This window comes from Pleurodeles waltl, chromosome 3_1, assembly GCF_031143425.1.
Source record: "Pleurodeles waltl isolate 20211129_DDA chromosome 3_1, aPleWal1.hap1.20221129, whole genome shotgun sequence".
In the NCBI taxonomy this organism is placed as follows: Eukaryota; Metazoa; Chordata; class Amphibia; order Caudata; family Salamandridae; genus Pleurodeles; species Pleurodeles waltl.
Genome location: NC_090440.1, coordinates 1,782,302,322 through 1,782,317,475, shown reverse-complemented (window position 1 = coordinate 1,782,317,475; position 15,154 = coordinate 1,782,302,322). Strand labels below are relative to the sequence as shown.

Genomic DNA, 15,154 nt, shown 5'->3' with positions numbered 1-15,154 from the left:
TGGGAGCTGTGTTGTCCCAACCTCAACCGGACGGTTCCATTCACCCCATTTTGTACATCAGTAGGAAATTACTTCCACGGGAGCAACACTATCCCACCATTGAAAAGGAATGTCTGGCCATTAAATGGGCCATTGAGTCCTTACGTTATTATCTCAGTGGCCGTACCTTCACCCTCCTGACGGATCATGCACCTCTCACCTGGCTCGCCCGCCACAAGGATACCAACTCGCGGGTGCTAATATGGTTTCTCTCTTTACAACCTTTCTCATTCCAGGTAAACCACTCTCCGGGTCGTCTCATGGTGAACGCGGATTTCCTCTCCCGCCATCCTGTTCCCGAGCGTCACCACCTGACACTCTCTAGGGGGAGTGTCTGTGACGGGTCGGAACGGGCCGTCCCGCACACCAGGAGGACTTGTGCTATCGCTGCCATGAATGACACGGAAGCATCCCAGAGAGCGGTACTCTCGATTGGCTCCCTGCCAAAACCGCGCGACTCGGAGACGGTTAAAGGAGTGGGACCACCTCATCAGGGAGAGAGAGGAAGAATTACGTGGTGGTGACCACAGGAGACGGAGAGGGAATCAAGAGAAGAACAGCAGAGGACGAGGAACGAAGACGATCCGGAAGCCGCCAGGACCTGTCTCCGACAATCGGGAGAGCAGCGGGAGTCCGGAGTCGTGTGGATTCGACAACGTGAAGAGGATCACTGGCCCCGGGGAGCATACGAATGAGCCTGCCACGCTTCAGGAGAAGCCTGGCCAAGCCAGGTATGACAACTCGGGACGGGGAGAACGGAGCGGGTAGAAGGAGGAGGACGGGGAAGGAAATCACGGGCACTGCACAAAAGGGGGTGAGGGGAGGAAATCACTAGCACTGCAAAAAAAGGGGGTGAGGGAAGGAAACCACGGGTATTGCACAAAAGGGGGGGCCAGAGGAATAAAATAAAGCACGTGAACGAGGCGCACAGAGAGCCAAGGAGCTAAGCTTAGGAAATACTAGGGAAGAGACGAGACAAGAAATCAACCTACAAGGAAGGAAGGAAAGAACAGTAGCGAGACGTATATGCCACGAATAGAGCAGACCAAGAAAAGGAGAGGAAAGAAGACGTATGTGAGAGAAAAGAAATAGAGAACAGAAAGAAAGAAGCCCACCAGCCCAGGACAGAGAGATAATACAGGGAAAATTAAGGGACCACAGGCATCACCAAAAGGCTGAAGGGACAGAGAGAGGAAGAGCCCACAAATAGAGAAATCCACGTGTAAAAGACAGAAGATTGGAGAGGAGAAGTAGAGAGAGGAAAGGAGTAAAAGAAGGGTAAACAAACACTTACCACACCTATTTCTTCTTCTATTCTCACACGCTTCCCGCGAGGCCCCTGGAAGAGGAAGAAAGAAGATGACGAGATCATTGGGAAGAAGAGTAAAGAGAATCAGCAATACTCACCTACAAGACAATCATCCACAACCCTGTTGCACTTGTATAAAGAATAATAAAAACACTTTACGTATCAACCAAACCAGGCAGTCTGGTGTATCCATTCGGCCAACCTGTGACAGGGGGTTAATTGGAAAATGTTAATTGTGATTTCATGATGGACCATCTCTCTGTTCTGCAAAATAATAAGTACTGCAAGCTGCCAATTCCATCTGTTGTGGAGGGACCCCGCCCTACATGACCTTACGGGTTATGACTTGCCAATAGATATTAGTTCACCCAAGGAAAAGAGAGATCAACATGATACAGAAATTGAACAGTGTTACATGATTATCATAAAATTACAATAAAGTTTGTTTAAAAAAAAGAATAAGAAGGGTGTAGTCACCGTAAAGGTGGTCAGCCCATTGGCTACCACCTGGCACTCCCTGTAACACCCCTAAATTGAGCATTTAGGTGGCACCCCTGAACCCTAGAAATCAGATTTCAGTGATCTAAGAAGACCCAGACGAAGAAGAGGTGCACCCACGGAAGAGAAAAAGAAGCAGCAGCTGACCTGAACCTGCCCCGCTGGCCTGCCTGCTGACCTCGAAGGGTCCTGCACAAGAAGCCAACAAGTCCAGCTTTTAATAACGACTCTAGTCTCCCGTGGGTAGCGGACTTGCCCTGCCCTGAAGAAATTCAGAAGAAAAGACTATGCAGCTGCTGGACCCTGGAAACCTGACACCAGAAGCGACCCCTTCACCTGACCTCCACGACCTGAGGTGAAGCCAAACAGTGGTGCCAATGCAGGTCCCAAGCTGCCCAGAGACCAAGTCTAGTGGAGTCTCACCCATCTTGGACTCTCCCCAGATGCCTGCGGCTTCTGCAGCAGGCCCCCTCTCCCCTGGGCCTCACCCTTGAGCTCTGACCTCAGCCGAGGTGGGTCACCAGTGCCAACAACATCCTCCCGGCTCCTAGAAGCTCCTGGGTCCACCACTGCCGGACTTCCTGCTGATGACTGCAACCTCAACCAGCAGGAACCCCTGACCGCGAGCGCTCCCGGATGAGAAAACCTGGCGCTGGGTGTATCCGTCACCCCTGGGCACAGGAGAAAAGGATGAAAGGTGCACCCACGTCCCAGAGCACTCGAAGTCTACTATTTATCTGTTTGTTGTCCCTGAGTGGCGTCTTAGCCAGAGCCTGCGGCCTGTCTTCATGAGGACCAAACTCCCATGGGAAACCATTGGGCCCCCGATGCCTTACTGCACCGCTGTACCCAGCTGCCCCACAGCTGCCCGGTGTGACCTGTTGGTGTGGTTCTGATCTGTGCCCTGTACTTACCTTCAATCCATGAGATTGGCGTCGTAAGTCATTGTTCACCATGTGTTTTTCCACCATAGGATAACTTCAAGAGAACTTTGAAAATTGCACTAAGTGTCGTTTTATGAAACTGCTAACTGTTTATGCTTAAATGTGTACTTACCTGATTACAAAGTTCTTGGGTTCGTAACATAATTAAAAAGAATTGGTATTTTTCTAAATTGGTCTCAGATTTATTCTTTGAGTTTGTGTCTTATTTATTGCCTCTGTGAGTACAACAAATGTTTAGCACTACCTTTTGAAAAGCCTAACTGTTCGCCCACATTACCACAAAATAGAGCATTACTCCTATCTACTTTTGCCTCCCCAATACCAATTGGGGATCTACTGGACTCTCTGCACAGTGTACTTTATTTCAGTGCATCATACAGAAAGCCAGCTTCCTACATCCTGCCTGGAATATGATCGAGCCCATCCTTGTTTTAGGGACCAGGCCGAGGCCCGATGGTGAAGCATGCCTCTACTGTGGGTGAGGGCCTAACAAAAATTAAAACTAATGTTTTCTTTTCTTGTGCCAGAAAGGTGCTTAATTAGATGTTGACTCTTTACCTCTAAACAAATAGGTTAGGTATGGGATATTTTCTGTGATTTGAGGTTGACTAGGGAGAGTGTACTCCATTGCTTCTTAATTGAAAAAGTCTCTCTTCCCTTCCGGAGAGGGTTTTTTTAATGCTGCTGTTCAAATTTTACATAACATATTTTGCTCTTCAGAACACCAGTCATTAAAGCTTTGATGGAAGGTCTTAAAAGAGACATTCCTCCTCAGGGCCCACCGTCCCTGGCATTGAACCTCAGCATTTTATTGAAAAGACTCATGGGCCCATCGTTCTAACCCCTCCTCTCCTGCCCCCTCCAGTTTCTCTCTTGAACGTTTGCATTTTTGATCACCGTCATGTTACTCAGGTGTGCAGGTGAGCTTCAGGCACTAACCTTAGAAGAACATTTCTTCCAAACACGAAGTGACAGTGTTGTCCTTTGCACCAACCCCAGGTTTCCCCCTAAAGTGTCTCACAGTTCCACCTCCATTAATCCATTGAACTCCCTGTGTTTTGTTTTTTTCCTTCAATCTGAGTCATCCGAGGAACGGGCTGCCCATACTTTGGATCTTAAACGAGTCCTCATGTACTAAAGTGACAGAACTAAACCTTTAGGAAGACTCATGACCTCTCTGTTGCTTTCTACAGACCAACCAAAGAGAAGGCCCTATTCATATCAGGCATTGCAAAATGGATTGTAAAATTCATCCAGACATGCTATGCTAAAGCTAAACGGACCTTTCCCATTTCTTTTAGATCCCACTCCACTTGGACAAAATGAGCCTTTATGGCCTTCCTGGAGAACATCCTTATAGCAGACATCTGTTACAGCTACCTGATCCAAACTTCATACTTCTACAAGACATTATTGTGTGGATGTGCTAGCCTACCAACAAGCCAACGTTGGCTAGGCAGTACTTTGTACACTTTTTTAGTCTACTGCAACGTCCACAGGCTAGCCACTGCTTAATGGGATAACTGCTTTAAGGTCCATGCTTAGCATATGTACCTACAGCCACACATGTCTCAAACGAAAATATTTGACTTACCCAGTAAGCATCTGTTCATGGCATGTAGTGCTGTAGATTCAAATGCATCCACCCTTTTCCCCAGACGCCTGTGACTGTTGCAGTCACCTTTCTATATCACTATCCTCTTTCTTTGTACAGATATCTCTCTACATTGCTTCGCTTCACATTCCATACTAACCCACAGTTTGGGAAAACAATTTAACAGTGGAGTCAATGACCATGTTCATTACCAGCAAGAGGAGGAATCATGTTTCCTCGTGGCTCAAAAGACTTCTTCATAGAAAAACAACTTGTGCACATATGGGCCCAACACTAGATGGCAGACGTGTGCACAGCATGTGAATCTACAGCACTAAATGCCACAAACAGGTGCTTACTGAGAAAGTAACATTTTCCTTCTGGTGGATATTCTCTCTACTTGCACAGTCCTCACTGACTTTATCCTCCTCCTGTTTTAGAGGTTGTTTTACTAATTTAGTTATCATAATAGTCATATCTAGATGTGGTAATGCACCTTGTCAATCTGATGTTGTTGCCATCATGTTCATGTAAAAGGTAAAAAATGAATAGGAAGATGACGTCAGTGTGCTTTTGGCTCATGTGATGTCAGGATGACATTTGTGAGAATAAATTCCATATAAATATAATAATTTTACAGACATGATCTCCACCATGGAATTGGCATAATCGTACTGTGACAGGAGAAAATGCCAGGCCTGCAGTGCCGGAAATGGAACAGTGTACCATGTTAACTAAATAAGCAGTGCGGCTAGGTGATTAACAGGTCGCTCATATACAGCGACTGTTAGTCACGAGAAACATACGGATGACACCCTACAGAGGATGCCATTGCCTAATACAAGAGTGCCTATCACTCTCACAGGCCTGATCAGCACAGCTTTTGTGTGTCTGAAATGCAGAGCTAGCCTTACAAAGAAAGTGATCCCATACGTCTGAGGTATACCACTCTCAGGTCTTCCTCTATGGAGCGAGGAAAATGTAACAAAAGTTGGGGCTGCTCTTACAAGATGGCACAACCTTTCAAGCACTGATGGACGACAATGGTCTTACGGGAGGGAAATGTTTAATGTATGGGTGGTTAGTTACAGCTTTATGAAGCATTGGCAGGTTGTTCAGAAAGAGCTGCAAACGAGCCGATACTGGTCTTACATATCTTGGGCACTGGGAGGAAATTGATCCTATGGGTATAGAGCTCACCTAAATCACACAGGGTTTTTAATGACATCACTCATAGATAAATGAGAAGTTGATGGTTAATGATGAAGGATTAAAAAAAAAAACATTCATTTATCCCACCAATTTTGCCCAATGCGCTATTTAATTACAATTTAACATTCTTTATACAACATATCTAACCCCTCTCAGGAGCAGTAAAATATGAAGGGGCCTCCCCACAGTTCCTGCTGTGTGGAATGAGGGTCCGGCTTTGTTCATATCCTGTGGCGCTCTGTGGCACTTGCAGAATACTGGACTGGCTGGCGTCTCACATTTACTCCGGCAAGTAACAGGCCTGAGGGGGCTTCTAAAACTGGAGGTGGGCATGTAGGGACATATTAAAGACCAGAAGAAGGTGTGGCAACATTTCTGAATTGCTGTTAGTGAGAAGAAACATCACATAGTTTGTAAACAGAGTATCCCCAAACATCACCAGTTGGTTTAAAGCAGGTGCACTGTGGATTGAGGCGGAGAGCAAAGTGCTGCACAAAGAAGAATGTAGTGGATGACAGAAAGTAGAGAGCGTCCCCTCGAGATCGCACTGGTGCCTCTGTGACGCCGGCGTTATCTGTAATAAAGGTGTCTGCAGCCCCCTGTGTAACAGCAATGTGCCTGAGGGCACAGAAAACAGCGCACACCCGTTGAGCCCCTGTGCACACCATGAATAGACGCACAAATGTGCAGATGGACTCAGGCAAGCCTTTTCAAAACACTAAAATATCTCCCCCCGTTTGATTCTTGAAAATACCTCCCTGGCTCTCACCGTTGATTTTGTTATGGCCAATGGTTAAACAACGTTTGGCCATAGCAAAATAACCTTAACATACTAAAACGTTTGTTGAAGAAAATTCATATGTATTGCCGATGGCTCTGCTGCCCTGCAGAAGCACTGACGGCTCCCTAGACTGTTAATGACAACACACTTCATTTGCATTTGATTTAGGCTTCTATCTATGGGATAGTTTTACTGTGAGAATGCAAATATTTGTGTCATCCATCTTAAAATAAATCAGATGAGAGGTTATATTTTTAAAATTAGGGCCAGTTCGCATCTGGCTGAGCAAGCTGTTTTCTTCAGGCTCCGGCCATTTTGCGAGATCTGCTCGTCTGCCTGTTTTTTTGCGGTTTCTCCGTTTTTCAGTCTCTTGTTCTTGGCTGACCAGATTCCCTGCTTTCAAGACATAGGTAAAAAAATATTACACAGCTGGGTTTGGAGACTGGTTAATGTCAGACACCTCTTTTGATTACATTTCTGGAGGCATGTGGTTTATGCACCACCCAGTCCAATGCACTTTCCTTACTGAGGGCAGTCATGTTACATCTTATTTTGATCTTTTCATGTAACAGTTATTGGAGTGCCTCTGCATTGTTGGACAAAAGTATAATTTGATTTGGATTTTTTTGGGATACTTGTTCTCTTCTGACGGTGACATTTAGATTGTTGAGAGGCATACCAGTTCTTTTATTACCCATAGATCAGGTATCTCCAGCGAGTAGCTCATCTACCAGTAGCTCTCCAGCTACCTCTGAGTAACTCTCCTCTGTGCAGCCCAGCCTGTGACTATCGAAGCTTTTGACTGGTAATTATTGTATGTATACCACAAGTAAAATTTATATATTCAAAACAAAAATGTGTGTATTTTTAGAACTCATAAGCTGATGTCTTCAGAAAAAAAATTGAATTTTGAAAAAGTGTTTAAATCTATTATTTGATTTGGAGAGATTTGTTACTCATATTTATACCTTGGTGCCAGAGGGACTGCATCTATGGTTTGTATGTTCTACTATTGTAGTAATTCAGTTCAGATTGTCAAAGCATTTTCTACATTACTGCTGGAGACCCTGCCTACTGCACTGATGTGATCATCGCTGACACACTTGGATGGAGCGTTCAGTTTTACATCAAGAGTGTTAGCAGCTCAGGATGATTCTCATTGTTCTTGTTACAGAAAGGGTTGGAGGCCCTGCCATAGATTAACATGACTCCCCACCGTGGTTGGGTATTGGTAACTTGTGTTGAAAGAAAAAGGCCCGATATGTGCAGATGTTGAAAACTCTTTCTATAGGGAAGGGATAGATTTAGGGCGCATTGTGGAACTCTGTCGAGTGGGACCGCGCCTAGTCATCTTCTCTGTTTCTTCCCAGATGCAGCTTGTCAGCTACATTTTATAGCCCACGGCCTGTTCAGCTTTTAAAACAGATATATGTTCCAACGCTCCTCAAGCCTTTGAACATTTCAGATACATTGTTGTGCTTCTTGTGAGGAAGGACAGTTGATTACGTCTAGTTTCTTATATTTTTGAGGTTTAATGGTAGCTAGTATGAATGATGATCACACTGGTTGGTGACAAGGACTGCAGTTGGCTCCTTGAATCACTGGTATTCAACGCAGAAAATAAAAGGTACATTTGTTTCCTTGTATGGGGTATACATTTATCATACGTTGGGTCTTTTCAGGCCACTTGGCAGATGCACAGCGAACCAGTCAAGATAAGTTATTTCCCAAATGTAGCCTTGTTCTCATTAATTTATCCTTTGTGGGGTTGATATAATGGTTAATAGTGTACGAATGTAGAGTTGTCGATGCTGGTAGTAATTTTTACATTTATTACATGTGTTTAAATGAGCAATTTCTTGTACCGAATTGCATGTGCTGGGCACGTGTTTGAAGGACTTTAATTCCTGACTTTTATCGAAGATTTGTTAGGTGCTTGCTTTAAATAACAGACCTACCTAGGGAAAACTGGTGCCCATCTATTTTAATTGGGCCTGCTCTGGCGTGCTTGCGTAGGGAGGCATTTAATTTAGGATCCATCTGGTTATCAGACAAGCCTGCGTTGGCGGTGCCAGTATCAGTGAACACGGGAGAGGCTGTATACACCGACTGATGTGTTGCACTGTTGTCGTCCACTTACCGTCAAAGCTACCGCCGCCGGATTCCAATAATGATTCAATGGGGAGTCCCTGGTTCCAGTAATGATAAAGTGGGGGTCTACTGAAGTCAAAAGGTTGGGAACCTCTGTTGTCAATGAACAGTAAACAACTGAAAGGAGATAATCATGGCAACGGGTTTATTTTGTTTCCTAAGCTGTAGGTCAAGAAAGGAAAGATAAGTCTATGGCTGTTTTTACACATTCTGGGCTACAGCATTTTAATCTGACTCATATTAAACTGGTTCTAACATCTTTTTGCAACAACTCACTGAATGCTTTGTCATGTGTTTAAGTTTACACTACAGATTCCACATTATTTTTCATGTCTGCAACCATGCTATCTCTTTCAGTATAAAACAGTAAAACACAAAGGATGTAAGCGGTTTGTGGAAGGATGATGGCGTGACCATGTGTTACAAGGAATGTGTTACACGGAATAAAATACCCTCTGCCGGACGTTAAAGGGATATTGCAAGTTACCTTGAGTTTTCATGACTTTATAAAGGAACTTGGCCTTCAGCCTTGTTCCATTATCTACTCATGGGACTCCTTAGCGACTTGCTCTATCCTTATTATATACAGCATGTGGTACTTTATGCCATATATTAAGGGTTGTTCGGTGATGGTAATATAAAATCTTTATTTTTTTTATAAGTAGTGCTCATATGAAGGTATTACATGCAGCCTCACAGTTATGTCGCAGTGCTGAGTTAGTGAGGCCTAGATCGCTTTAAATAGCCAAAATCATTTTGGTCAAAGTCAACCATTGCATAGGTATTGATGTGATTTCTCGGGTGATATAAATGTAATTTGAGAGATACCTTTGCTTTTTTCTTTTTTCCTAGAGAGTCAATCATCTGCTTAAGCAAGAACATTTTACAGAAGCACTGGCATTAGCATGGTCATTCTACGAAGGCAAAGCAAAAGCTGTAGTGGGTAAGAACAAGAACTCAACTCGCACAATTGCCTGGCTCCTGATCTTGTGCACGCTGTTTTTGCAGCGGTGTGTAGTAACTCAGATCATTAATCGTGCATAGGATAAGCACTTTACAGCTTTCTGTTCATATTACTAAATGAGGCTGAGTTATCAGAAACAGAAAAAACGATAACTTAATTTATTCCCAAATGTCAGTATTTTAAATATGATGAAAGGTATTGGGGCCGTTTCGATCGTTTTACAGTTGTTTGTCATCTTTCATAGGCAGAGACCTGCGAAGGGGGCCGGGACAGTTGGCTGATCTGGGTTTTATTAATATTACTGTTTTAAAAGGTTGATTAGGGATGAATGTAGGATACTTTTCGAGAGTACAAAGGGCAAATATCGATCACTGACTCCCATTCGTCCGGTGTGTGATATCCAGCACCCAACAATAATACAGATTGTTGTCCCCGTGTGCCCCGTCCCCGTTAAAGTGTCCAGGAAGTGTCCGGCAAACCTCTGATGAGGGCATTGGCTGAGGAGGAGGAGGCTAAATGCTGCTCTCCTTCAGAGGCTGCACGAGCACTTTCCAGGCCTTGCAGGAAAGATATGCGATGGCATAAACATAAGAAATCTAAACAATCCTTGTCTCGTAGGTAAATGGATAGCTAGGAGAGACCCCATCATAAAAAGAGAACACCTCGATCCATTAAACTATCCGTCTAATAATTCCCCAACACATGCTGTGCCTAGAATTGGAAAGCTTGATCCTAAATTCGTCCATCCCTTCGGCCCTAGGAGTAATACAGATCGTACCAAGGCCTTTAGGGAGATCATAATATAACTTTTTTAACTGGAGCTCTCACCCACTGATCTCTTCTGTGCACTCTCTGTATCTGCTGTTCCCTCTGTGCCAATGGCGGCCCTTTCTACCAGGAAGATGGTGACTTGCTTCAGCACTAGTGTAGCCGGGGGCTTGAGGTGGGGAGCGGTGTACATCTGGCAAAGGGGCAATCTCACATAAATCAAAGTGTGCGGTGATGAAGTCAACTTAACCCATCCTGTCTGCACTATTGGTTGACATTATTGTTAAAACGACTAAGAGAAGCGTTACCAGACCGGCCGCCTTTGCCAGTTTCAGTACTCTGTCTGGCTCTGATGCAGACAATGTGTAATCTGGAGTCTTCTGCTGCCCCTTCTCTGGAGGTGACTTTTCTTCGTCACTTGCTTCTCCCTCCCCAAAGCAAGTTCTTAATTGCCCTCAATATAAATAAAAAAGGTTAGTGAGGCCTGTGCTCAAAACGCATTTCCACGAAGCCTTTTAGTAGTTAAGCAGGGTAGAAACAGACTTATTCTAAAGGAAGTAAAGTTTCTGTTGCCGCATTCTACGCCAGAAGTATAGCCACTTGGACTTTGTGTTTTAAACTGAAGCCAATCGCTTTAGCCAACTTAATCCTGTGATTTAAAAAGATTGAATGGAATAAGTCACAAGGTTTTTACCTTTGGTAGCTTAGCTCTCAGGGCCTTAAATAATACCTGCATTAGTGGCCCACAACCCTCTGCTGTCTTGGAAACTGCCACTTTATTCACCATGTGTGAGGGCTGTTTTTGTAGATTTGAAAGGAGTGAACACTTCTAAACAAAGTCTAGATGGTGGAATAAACACAACACGGGAGCTAGACTCACTGCTGAGCTGGGTTTTCATTTGATAACCAGATTTAGTTGATAATCCCTTTAAAAGCATTTTGTAGTGAAGAGTCTTTCAATGCTTTTAAGGTTTACGTGGAGCTGAGTTAATGTGTCCTTACTCATTTAGCCTCTCCATCTGGATAATTCCACTGGCAATAGTATACATTTTGAAGTTATGGTTGAGAATCGTAAATTGGGCTTCATCAACCACTAGAACAGAAGCAGAATTTGTTTCCACCCATCTAGGGATAGGATTGCAGGCAGGTATTCTTTAGGGAACAACTGTGCCCCTCAGGAGAAATCTCCAAGCTGCAACAAGAAAGGTGACCGAAGCTAAGGAGTACCACAATACTCCATTGATTGTAGCCATATTGTAGCGGTACCCTCTCGAAGCAGAATAATGTTCAAGCTTCTCAGCATTAGACTATAACCCAAGTCCACCATGCCTATTTACTCGAAAAATGGATCAGTGCAAGTGGGTAATGTATCAGTCGGAGCCAATCAAGAACAGCGAAGACGTGTGACATGTACTGTCAACCAGGATAAAAACCCTAACATTGATATCTGTAAAGTCCAATATTGTTCAGTTAATAGTCTTAGCACGATGAAAATTAGTGGTGCTTAAGCTGCCTGTGAACTGCATTTCTAAATGTTGTCTTATTACACTACGAATGGCAAATGAAACTACAGATGTTACATTAAAAACACCGAAGTCATACAGGTGTTAGATTATCTTCAAATCTATACTATGTTAATATGCAAGAAGCTTCTCTTTGAATGAAAAGAATTCCCTTTCTCACCTTCGTAAACCATTAAAGCCCTCACAATGCCTCCTTCAGTTTCAGTTGTGAATGAGTGAATGAGTTAGTTGGCATAAGAGGAACATGTGATTTCTGTCAAGGCAAAAAGCACTTGCGAGAAAGTTGCCATCAAATGTCTAGTTCCTTGCTCTGGCTTTTTACAGTAATGATTATATTCTGTATCTGTCATATATCTGCATTCCATTAGCTTGGACCTTGTTTTTAAATTACTTTTAATTGTATTGTGAATGGTTCTGCTTTGTATGTTTTACCTGCGTTTTTATTGTTACAGGGTTGTCTGCTGATGTCAGTAAGAGAAAGGGCGTTGTTGGAGATCAGGTAACTTTCTTCTGAAAATCAATGCTAGGAAAACCAGATTTTAACATTTCAGAAAAATCAAAGCTTGTTTAAACCTTTTCTTTTTTGCCTTAGATGGTCGAAATCCTTTTTCAGTTTGCAGACCGTGCTTTGAAAAAATGCCCTGAACAGGGTAAAATCCAAGTGATGGAACAACATTTTCAGGTTTGTTGCAATGTTGCATTTGGAAGCATACTTCTTGTTATTTAAGAACAAGGGAGGTTGTTGAATCAGGGCTGAAACCCGTACTTCGAAATGTTGTGAGGACAAAAATCTATAAGCCAAAATGTCTGTGACGACTCAAAACGAGCTGTTCAGAGGAAGCATTTAAACATGCTCATACCCACTTTCTAGACATGACCCTTGGTGCTATAGTGATAACTAGGTCAGAGGAGAGCCTCGTCTGTGTCTTTCGTACGGATTTTCAGATGGGTCTTAAATTTCCATGATTCAAGTCCTCATCCAGTGATGAGGAAATTCGCAGTGGCATTTCAAGTGCATGGCATGGAGCGAAGCTGGATTCACAGTACCCTGCTGCCTGTTGCTGCGTGAGACCCCGCCACCCCAAAATGCCTTCCTTGACCTTAAACCAGTCCTTGAAAGTGTAGCATGCTTCACTCGTGCTGCCTAGCTGCAAAAACCAGATGCGGTAGCTGGAACAGAAGGGCAGATCTTCCTGATTGAAGGGGCCCATCAGATTAGCCGAATGAACGTGTAACTTTGCCTAATATTACTGTGGACCCTTCGACCACAGGACCATGTAGAAGTAGAGTTAATGCAAGTGGCAGTATAATCACTTGACTCTCACTGCCGGGATGATGCAGAAACAGTTTTATTCTTCTCGTTAAACATAAAGGCAAGTTTTTCACTTGTCCCATCAGACAAGCCTCCATTAAAAGGCAATTATGACTTAATTTATGTGACTGTTGGGCAGAGTTCCTTGTGCATCCAGTTGTCAGGCAACAATGAAAATGTCAAAATACTCTTGTGATTAATGTTCCTGATAGAGAGAAAGAGATCAAGTTTTTATCAAGTGCAGATTTGACTTGTCATAAAGTAGCTCAGCGGGTTAATATGCCTGCTGTAAAGAACATATCTGTATTTTATGTGGATAGCTGAACGGTTTAGTAAAGCCAGCCTTTACTAGCGCTTTACCACAAATGAAGTGTGTGAGAGAGGGGCTATGGAGTGGTGAGGGGCACTTTTGCTGGATGATAGTACGGGAATCCGAGGAGGAGGTCATTGCACCAAAACAGACTGTGGCACAGGGCGCCACCATGTCCAAAGCTGGCCCTAGGTTTATGCGTTGGGAGTAGATGTGGAAAGACCATTAGTTGTACTCAAAAAAAGCACTGAGTTTATGGTTTGGCATATTCTGTTTAGTGGCACAGCTTAAGGTTTCCATCCATCCATTTCCAAGTGTATGGCTAGTTTATGGCAAGTTCTAATATTTTGATGTCATGGGGACACTCCAGTAATATGTAACCATGCTAGCCCACTACACCAGACTCCACCACGCATGTCAACATGCAGCTCAGTGCGACGAGTCTCATGCTGCAGTCCGCCTAATGCCCCTGGCATCTAGAATTCCAGAATTGCTGAGTAATGCCTTCCTGCAGGGTAGCACTATCAGCTGTGGTTACACAGGAGTCATGCGTGGGACTGCAAGATGGGTGAAATGATCCACTAATGACGGTTGATCACTCGATATTAGAATTATCTGCGATTGAAAAGAACTTTAATTTTATTCAATTGACTGTAATGTTTTAAGTTGTATGAGTCTTACTAGAATTTGAAAATCTATCCACTTGTTTCACTCTTTGGGTGTAGAACTAAATTGTTATTTTGTGATATATATTATAATGACCCAGCAAAGTAGTGTCGCAGCTATTCTGTTCCTTTGGTGCCTTCTGATGATGCTGACGTGCTTTTGTTTTCGTTCGATCCCTAGGACATGGTGCCTGTCATAGTTGATTACTGTCTGCTGCTCCAACACACGTGAGTGAGAGCTTGCTTGCCTCTGTTGTTATTCAGTCATATTGTTCCGTATGTACCGGTTATCTGCTATGAAGTGACATATTTTCATGTTCCCCCTAACACTGTATTGAACACCGTTTGTTATTGAAATAAGAGTGGAGCACTTCTCTGAGTGCTGTATCTCTGTTGGATGAACTAAACTGTTCTGTCCTATAGATGTCAGTGATTCCGAAGCACTCGGTTATTTTTATTTGCTTGCTGATCTACATATAGTGTCATCTTGTAACAACTTATAAAATGAATACGTGTAGATATAGGACAGGACGTATCAGTTTTGAAAAGGAGAGATTAGCCTTGCTCCGTGGGGCTGTGTTCTGTAACTATTTCTTCCCATCGTTATTGCTTTATGCTACATGGGATTCTGCATTTCCTGTATAAAAACCTGTATATTATTTCTTTACAATATGCTACGTATGATGCACCCAGTCGCCTATTATAAAGAAATGGTGCCAGAACTGAACTGTAATAACTTGTTAAAGTGTAGGTCTGACGTCACAATGCCTGCTGCCAGAACCAGCAGCAGGGGAGAAAGGCATGTCAGGACACAGCATAATTAAAGCAACTGTTTAAGGAACAGAACAAGATGTTGTGTTTATTTTTCTGCTCTGTTCTTCTAGCTGCATATTGGCAAGCGAAGAATGTCCATATGTAAATTTTTGGCACTCCTTGGGTAATTATAGAAAATTTAGAATCTGATAGAGACTTCTAGTTGCAGATTCCTTACCTTAGAATTTCCCCCAGGCGTCGGACTGGATCCGGAGATTTTTCTTCCAGCATTACCCTTGCGCATCGGTACGTGGCTCTGGTCGACTCCGCG

At 43.5% G+C, this 15,154-nt stretch overlaps 1 protein-coding gene across 3 annotated transcripts in view; it reads left to right on the top strand.

The window, feature by feature from the left end:
- The window catches only part of VPS8 (VPS8 subunit of CORVET complex), a 1,496,959-nt gene that overhangs the window by 479,503 nt on the left and 1,002,302 nt on the right, over positions 1-15,154 (top strand). For all 3 annotated transcript variants that reach the window (XM_069225817.1, XM_069225815.1, XM_069225816.1), the window contains exons 17-20: positions 9,381-9,471; positions 12,236-12,282; positions 12,376-12,465; positions 14,252-14,298. In XM_069225817.1, the coding sequence (XP_069081918.1) occupies positions 9,381-9,471; positions 12,236-12,282; positions 12,376-12,465; positions 14,252-14,298 (275 nt within the window). The remainder of the gene's footprint in view (positions 1-9,380; positions 9,472-12,235; positions 12,283-12,375; positions 12,466-14,251; positions 14,299-15,154) is intronic.